At 33.7% G+C, this 9,270-nt stretch overlaps 1 protein-coding gene across 1 annotated transcript; it reads left to right on the top strand.

Moving 5' to 3' along the window:
* Nucleotides 1-1,803: 1,803 nt before the first annotated feature.
* Nucleotides 1,804-7,932, top strand: LOC114256947 (uncharacterized). Its single transcript, XM_028196640.2, has 3 exons — nt 1,804-2,334; nt 5,123-5,387; nt 7,518-7,932. Exons 1-3 carry the CDS (start codon nt 2,103-2,105, stop codon nt 7,747-7,749), a joined length of 729 nt encoding a protein of 242 aa, XP_028052441.2. The 5' UTR covers nt 1,804-2,102; the 3' UTR covers nt 7,750-7,932.
* The last annotated feature ends 1,338 nt before the right edge of the window (nt 7,933-9,270 follow it).

The following is a 9,270-nucleotide window of genomic DNA, read 5'->3' as shown; positions in this document are numbered from 1 at the left end:
ATGACCCTAATCAAAATAAAACATGTTAATAGTTTAGGAGATTCATTTATACGTTTTTATAATTTAGAAGGTAAAGTGATACTTCTCAATAATTTAAAATTTTATTTATATATTTTTATAGTTTAAAGGGTCAAAGTAATTTTTTTTCAATAGTTTAATAGTTTTTGTGTAAATAATCATTTTTAAATACTAATAATTTTGTTTATAATTATTTGCATTGAAATAATTAATGTTTGTTTGGTTTTGTAGTTGGATGTGAAATAACTAGTGTTTTATATATATATATATATATATATATATATATAAATTAGGTGTGATGTTGGTTTACAAAAAAAAAAAAAAAAAGATGGAATCATTTTTTTGTTTTTGGCTTCTTAGAGCATATCTATCAGTTCCCTTATAATAGCTTTATAAGGGGTTATTTCTTCTCAAATTCTTCTCCAATAGATCCCTTGTACCATCCCTTAAATTTCGAATTATTACAGTGACTCCCTATTTGTAGGGAGTCACTGTAACTCTCTTATATCTGATAAATATTTATTTTATTTCATTTTAGGCGTAAAGGAGAAATCCCTGGATGTCCCCCCGGACGTCTCGTCGGACATCCCCCGGATATCCGTGAGTGTCCTGTAACTGAAGAAGAAAAATGCTAAAAAACAACCTAACAGATCGTCCACTCGGACGTTCGGCCCCTGGCTTCTACTTTTGTTACTTCCTTCTGTAATTATCCCTATCAGCTTTAAACCTTCATTTGCTCAAGCACTGCCTTTGGGACTGGGGCCTCTCATTTACCAATAATCCTTTGTAGCTCGAAATCACTGTGGCTCGAATGGCTCGATAGCCCAAAACAGTTTTTTTTTTTTTTTCCTCCTCTTTTTATGTCTGAAGTAGAGCAGAGAGAGATGAGAGAAGAAGAGGAAGAGGAAGAGAGAGAAGGTCGATCGATCGCCGTCGCTGGCACTGCCTTCGCCGAGGGTCGCCGTCGTTGGCGCTGCCTCCGCGGGTCGATCGATCGCCGTCGCTGGCGCTGCTTCCGTCGAGGGTCGATCCCGATCTTCTATTCTTCTCCTATTTTTTCTTTTTCTTTTTCTAGTTGATTTCATCTCCGATTCTCCTCCGATCTCCGATTCTTTTTTTTTTCTAGATGATGATCTGAAGAAGATGATGATGTTGATTTGTTTTTTTTTTCTCTCTCTCTCTCTCTATATATATATATATATATTTTAGTTGTTCTGGATCTGAAAAAAATAAAAAAATAAAAAATAAATTGTTGATGATGATGATGGTGATGATGTTGATGAAGATGTTGTTGATATTGATGAAACCCAGATCCCATCTGTTTTCTCTATATATATATATATATTTTTTCAGTTGTTTTGGATCTGAAAAAAAAAAATATTTGTTGATGATGATGGTGATGATATTGATGAAGATGTTGTTGATATTGATGAAACCCAGCTCCTTGTGTAGCTCCTTCTTCTTCCTTAGCTTCAGAAAAATGCGGAAAAAAAAAAAAAAAAAAAAAACACACCAAAACAACATCATTTTAGTATTGAGTCATTCGAACCATACCAATTTTGAGCTATCAACTGAAATTGCTCACTTACTTATGCTTTTTTTTTTTTTAAGTCTCCCACGGTATCTCTAGATTTTTTGGGCCCAGGACTAATCTATCGAGGAAACTGCCGAGTGTATATGTGGGATCCTCTCCTAAAAAAATTTACTGTATCCACAAAAGCTAGAACTCAAGACCTTTCCTTAAGCGATTCAAGTTTCTTTCCACTTGGACCCACCGCCATTGATCTTACGCTTTCACACCCCTCTCTCATTTGCTCAAGAGCTGTTTTGACTTTATTTTATATTGTTTAATTATTTTATTATTTAAAAATATTTAAATTTAAAAATAATAAAAAGGATTATTTTAATAGATTAGAAAAAGAATGAGAATTTTGTTGTAGATGAGAAAGCAATACGTAGAAGAAAAAATGAATTTTTTAATAACAATTTTTTTGGTAAAATTTAGGTAAGCTGAGATCCTCTTATCCACTAGCTCAGAAGCTCAAGGAGAAGAAATTTTCGATCGATCGATATAGAGAGAGAGAATGGGGGATTCAACATCGGAAGATTTCTCAGTGTTAGTGTTGGCGTCAGATCTGGGGGTAGACGCTCGGCCCTTCTTGTCTCCATCAGAGCGAGAAACAGAAGACAACTTGAATGACTCTCCCTCCGACCAAGACTTCTCCGATCTCGACGCCTTGCAATTCTTTCGCCTCGAACCCGGCTCCGACAAATCCGCCAATCGCATATTTCGCATCGTCGGAAAATATTTCCCCGGTAAAATTAACTCCCACCCACCTATTGTATCAGTTTGTTTTTAGCTATATTTGACCCTTTTTATTTGTTTTTTTCAGAAGGCTTTTTTCAACTTTTGGTCATCTGGGTTTAGTTTGTTTTTTCACTTTTTGATGAATTCTGGTGGGTTTTTTAAATTTTATACACTAATGGAGTTTGTTTCTTTTTACCTGTATTTTTCTCACTACTTGAACTATTTGAATTATATGGGTATATGGTTTTTTTTTTTGGGAACTTTTAAGGATTGATAATTGAGAGGGTTTCACACATACATGTATACTTGCATATGATAATATATAGTCTTTGTTAGAGTATCTCCAATCCTTACTCTCTTTTTCATCAAATTTCAAGTGAAAATTTGGTTAAAAGCTTGATCTATATATGGAACACTCCAATCCTTGTTTTTCCAAACTTATCCTAAAAATTTGTTTTGACCATTTTGGATGAAGGAAACCATCTCCAATAATCCTTACTCTTTCAAAAATATCATCAAATTTGATTAATAATATGGATGTTGGGAATTTGGTGAAGGATGTTGTTCACCCTTAATTTGGTGAAAAAATTGCATCTCCCTTGATTTGATATAGATTTGGCAACATGAACTGCAGACACCACCTCAAAAGAAGAAAGAAAACAAAACAACACCACCCTACACATCCATACCTACTCTGCAGTTAGCAAGTCACCTACTTGAAGCCTATTCTAGAAGCGATACAGCTATAACAGTTGAAACAACAGAGAGAGCACTACATTATCTTCATAGGCTCATTAGACAAATCACAATGATCATAGTAGCAATTCCAACCCCTTTTAGCTTTCTTCCTCCCCTCAAGTGTTGCATACAGCTAAGCATACAAAGGCATTTTTTTCCCCAAAATAATGTAAAAATTTTTACATCTTCTTAAACTTCAAGCTCCTCACCCCTTTTAACATTCTATAAAATATCACAGTTAAGAAGACACTTTCAATTTTTGTAGATAATTGGCGGTGTTTGGGAAGGAAGTTTTTTGGTTTTTTTTCACTAAAAGACTAATTGGTTACAAAATAAAAAAAAAAAACAAATCCAAACAAAATATCACATCAAACCCCATAATCATTTCATTTTTTCTCTCACAAACATCACATCCAACCATAAAAAAACCCAACTATCTTCCCAAATACAAAAAAAAATTTCTTCAATAATATCCTACAACTAAAAAAACATACAAAAAAATCCACTTCCCAAACACCCACATTGACTACCTTGTTTTTAAAAAAAAATATGAAATTAAATATATTAAGTAGTTTGACATAAAATTTGGACAATATTTAATAGAACTGGACTAGAAAACTATTTTTAAAATGTTGTCACATAGTTGATTTCACGGGTGCGAACCCCTATAATTCTGGAGGGGCAAATTCTTATAAATTTTTTATTGTCTTACTAATTGCTACTATAACATAGTTTTTTTTTCAATTTTGAGGTGTGCTTGTCACCCCTTACTCTCCCATTGAATACATGGTTAGTGAATGTGATCACTTATCCAAGCCAGCCATGCAAATATTTGGTTAGTGAATGTGATGGTTTAATTAATTCAATCTGCAATTTTCTTGTTGACTTACTTAATGCAAGAAGAGGAGAGTGGAAGCTAACAATGAGAGGGAAGATATTATAGTTTTCGTTCCCCCTTTGAGACAAAATCAGTGTGGGCAAATCAAAAATTTTGGTAAAAGAAAAAAAAAAATTTAAATTGAAGGTCAAAACAATAATTTTCTGAAAAAACCAGTGGGGAAATTGCCCCAACTTACCTCAACATACATCCACCTTCTCTGTAAATATTGGGTGACCCTAATACCACAAAAGAAGTTGATGCTTCCATTGCTTTCAAGATTTATGGAGTGATATATGAGTCGACCGGGATCTAGAAGGATTACTGGTTTTTTTTTTTTTTTTTTTGTGTGTGTGTGTGTGTGTGAAGAACTACCAAAACGTAATTAAATAAATAAACAAAGAACTCCAATTGTTTTTTTATTTTTTGGTAATCAATGATTGGTGGAATATCTTACTGAAAACCTTCTTTAATGTTTATAGGAGACACCAAAGGTTTTACTTACATAAGCTTACTGTAAATGCATCCGGATGTGTGAGATGGACTCTGGAGTTATTATTATCATTGAGTCAATGTAAATATGCATATAACTAAGTAGATAGATAAACCAAAGTTTTACAAGCATGTCTGCTTTTCTTTTCAATTGGACGTACTAGTAACTTGTTTCCACAACATTATGCCTGCTGCATTTTTATCACGCCTGTTCTCTTTTGGCCTTTTGCTTGATTTGGTCATTTTGCCCCAAGAAAGAAACTTGATGATTTAATATATGAATATCAAAATGGGCATTGAATGTTTCGCCTGCCCTTGCCCTTGCCCTTTTCCCACGAAACATCAAGATTTTGCATCTCTGTGAAAATGTAGAGATATTTAGAATAGCATTTAAGCAGGACAAACACCTTTGTGTGAAATGTTTCCTGTGGATTTGACATGTTGATCATGTTTATGTCTGCATTCAATGAAATTAAGACGGTATGAGTTCTGTTTAATGGAGCTTTAATTGATTACTTTAGATGTGCCAATGAGTTTCCAAATTTTGTTTGAACTTCATTATATTTTCTAATTTTTACTTTTCTCACATGGGTTCCTTGTCTACCTTATACTTTGTTTATGTTGACTTCTGTTTGTTTCTACAATAATTGATGCCTCTGTGACTCACTGGTGCAATCTATGGTATCCAGCTCCGGTTATATGTGGGGAACGTCTGAAAAAGTATGTTTTTCACAAATTACGTACTGAGATGCCGGAAGGACCATTCTGCATTGTTTACATGCACAGTACTGTGCAGAAGGAAGATAACAACCCTGGCCTAACGATCTTGAGGTGGATATATGAAGACCTTCCCTCGGATTGTAAGGATAGGCTTCAGGTTGTGTACTTCATTCATCCAGGGCTCCGCTCAAGGCTGGTCATTGCCACTCTTGGTCGCTTGTTTCTAAGTGGAGGGTGAGTTGTTTCTTCACATCTTTAACTATCAGAACACCTGAATTCAGCATATGCTACTTTCAGAATTTAGAAAATCATCTGAACTTTCAAAACATATCTGAGTTACTTCATAGTTGTGTATGTAGGTTGTTTGGAAGGATAAGGAAGAATAGCTTGTAGAATGGCATCACTTTTAAAGTGATTCTTTAGAAAAATTTAGGTTGCATAGAAGGTCCATAAATGAGATTCTGAGGACCTTAAATTGGGTTTATTTTCACCTGGGTTATAAAATATTCATGAAAGGATCTTATGCCCATGCAAATACTTTATTTTCCAGTTATTGCATCATAAAACAGAACAGATACTGCCCCATTTTTTGATAGGTTGGATGCTGATGTTCTGTTTGATTGGGTTTTCAGAATTTGTTTTTAAAAAATTTCAAAATCTAGTTTGGTGAAAGAAAAAAAAAAAAAATTAAAAAAACTCATAAGTTTCATATGATTTTTTTTTTCTTTTTGAGGGCATTAATAATTGTGAAAAATTCAAAAATATATTTTTGAATGTTTATTTTTGTCAAAGTATTTTCTTTTTTTCTTTCTTTCTTTTTTTTGGTTAATTTTCTTTTGCAAAATTTGTGTCATTTTGAGGAATGTGAAAGTAGTTAACACTGGAGGATATGTGCCCCAATGAGCCATTTGAAATCATTATAGTATTATCACATTCCATTCTTCCTAGAAGTTAATTTCAAGCACGTGGATAATTGCTTGTGTACTTTTTAGCATCTATCCTAAAATGTTACTTAATTATCTCCCAATCCTAATGCAAAAACCTCAGTAATCACATAAGATTGTTGTTGCCATTCTTCTAATTTGTATTATCCCTTCCTCATCTCTGAACCTCTTATTTTTCCTTACTTAGACTTGATTTCCTGCAAATAAACCCTAAATTTTTAGTCTATGATGGGTCGTTTTTCATTCCAAAAATAAACACTAAATTATACTCAAATTCCTTGAAATAATGGCAAATCCAGGTATCGATCCACAAGGACTAATGTAAGATTAAACTAATTTAACTTGTAAGATTTCAAAATTAATTTTGATAAAAAGATTGAAGAGAATTATATTGAAACGAGAATTAAAATGAAAAGAGAAATTAAATTAACAATGAAAATTAAGGTTTGAGATATTAATTGAGGAAAATTATAAGGCAATGAATTCATCATTAGTTACATAAATAAGGTTTAAAATTGGAAGTTGATTGTGCTATAGTTCAAACCACCCAATACTTCACAACTATAAGCTTGAAGTATTGATCACGAAGATTATCGCGTTCAACGTGTAGGCACGAATTATCTTAAGTAGTACGAGTTGTTCGCTCTAAACTAGGGTAGCAACATGATTAGTCTCTCGTAGCATGACTTGTCTCATACTTTAAATACGAAAGAAAAGATAACAATTGTATGGGAAGCATTTAACAATCGCAAAAAGTAGAACACTTAAAAGGAGAATAGTAGAAAATATATTGAAAATTTTCTAAAACACCATACAACTTGTTCAAATCATTACAACAATCAAAAACCTAAGAAAAATCCTATTTACTTGGTTAAGGTTTCATCAAAACCCTAGAAATAGAAGCCTGGCCGCTCATGGAGGAGTGGAAAGATGAGGGAGAGGTTGAAGCCACCATGGAAGCACCACCTTGAAGTCGTCTTCTCTTTCAAACCCTAGTCTCCCTCTTCCTTCAAAAAAATATTCAAACCCGTCTCCTGCTTTTCATTCTTCTTTTTATACCTTCAGACTCCCAAGACAGGTTGAAAAAGTCACGCACACTTTCCGAGGTAAAATTGCACGTGCGGGAAATGTTGGCTGCATGTGTGGGAGTATTCGATTCGCTGCACTTCCATTTTAGCCACGTTTTGACTCGTTTTACACTTGTGCGCACCCAACCTGATTCAAATTAAATACTTGTGAAGTATGCCAAGTTATACGAAGAAAAGCGTTAAATATTATCTATTATCGGCCTTAATGTAACACATCTCAGCCTCAATCAGTCTAGTGGCAGTAACTTATTTTGAGTTTTGTAAATTTTTAACAAGTCAGCAATGCCATCAATGTTCGTTTGTGCTCACAATTATTTCTTGTATGGATACAGCTTATATTGGAAAATCAAGTATATTAGCCGGCTGCAGTACCTTTGGGAAGATGTAAGTAAAGGAGAGGTTGAAATCCCGGAGTTTGTGCAGAATCATGATGATATTCTGGAGGAAAGACCGCTGACAGATTATGGAATTGAACCAGATCCACTCCGCTTAACTGAGATGCCTACAGCCTACTCATTTGGGAGAATTGACGAGAGGTGGGCAGCTAAAGAATTTATGTCTTAAGGGTGGCTATTATTATGGAGGCTCAAAGCTAGAATATGAAGCCTTGTACATATTAATGTTGTGTGTTGCATTTGGGAACTTTGAACCTTTTCTGCTTGTGAGCTAAACTTTAGCAGCAGATGTTTCAGATATGTTGTGATGTTTGTTACTTACATACACACTTTTTTATTTGATCCTTTGTCACTCCTTGGTGGTGCTTTTTTCATGTTGTATAATTGTAAAACAGGTTTCTTGGAGGAACAAATATGGATCTTGATTACACTACCAATAGATCCTAAAAGTTTGCATCAAGGCCTATTAGAAATAAGTCATGGTAAAGTCGTAGTGCAAAATAATTTTTTTGTGACGATTTTTGGCATATGTTGTTAAAAATTGACAATTAGTGATTTTTTTTGTCATAGTTTTTATAAATTGTTGTTAAAGCTTAAAATTAGTGACGTTTTTCTCTGATGAATTTTTTAAACTGTTATTGAAAGTTGAAAATTAATGAATTTTTTGTGATCTTTTTTTTTTTTTTTAAAAAAAATTATTGTTAAAACTTATAATTAGTAATATATTTTGTGACAAAATTTTCAAATTGTCGTCGAAAATTAACAATTAGTGACCTTTTTTTAATAATGTTTGATGAAAAATATTATTGATTATTATAGGACCTACTGAATAATAAGCTTACCTATTAGGATTTACACGTAAATCCCCCAATAATCTTCTTCTGTCAAGACTTTGACTGATAAAACTCTAGAGTAGGCATGGTTAAATATTAAATGTAACGGTAATATCACGTAACGGTATCAGCATCTAATGAGCATTCTTGATTTATGATAAGGACTACAATAATGTTGAGATAGTGAGAGATAAGACTTATTGACTTATCCCTTTTGTAATTTTTTATTGGTCGGTGACACCACGTACGATGCTGGCAACATCACTGTATTTTTTCAAATTATACAAGTGTATTGGAATAATCATTTTGGATGATCCATTACAAGTGTATTTCGGATTCTACTAATGATTCCATGTTTAACTGCGACTCAAATACAACTCCAGTTGATGATCCAGTATCCCAACTGTTTCGGCTTCAAAAGTTGATTCTATATTCGAAAAGTATGATCTTATTTTTAGTGCGGAGGTCATGAGACTCGGCATGTTTGGCTCTTTGAAGATTGTGTCCTTTTCTGTCAGTGGATCTAAGCGAATCTCAGTGAATGGTGGCACTAAGTCCATGCTATGAGAGTTATGAGGCCGCGGACATTTCTGAACCTCTACAAAGTTGTGCCTGGAAAAAATGGAAAAGAGAGCATGTAATTGACAGTTTTTCCAATCCATCTCTTTTTCAAACCCCTCAAAGTTGTACTCTTCATTAGCCTCTTCTTATCAGTGATCAAGGTTTGTGTCTTGTTCTCTTTTTCTGGTTCGTGTTTCATCTTATATTCTTTCTAGATTTTAGGGCTGCCACCAGATTGATTGGCTATTCCGTTGCAGTTATTTATCAGTTTAAACTTGAGGATGCTAAGAGAAGTT

Source organism: Camellia sinensis, chromosome 12 (genome assembly GCF_055761805.1).
Source record: "Camellia sinensis isolate YWXY chromosome 12, ASM5576180v1, whole genome shotgun sequence".
In the NCBI taxonomy this organism is placed as follows: Eukaryota; Viridiplantae; Streptophyta; class Magnoliopsida; order Ericales; family Theaceae; genus Camellia; species Camellia sinensis.
The sequence above is the reverse complement of the archived record's forward strand: the minus strand, read 5'-3'. Positions and strand labels throughout refer to the sequence as shown.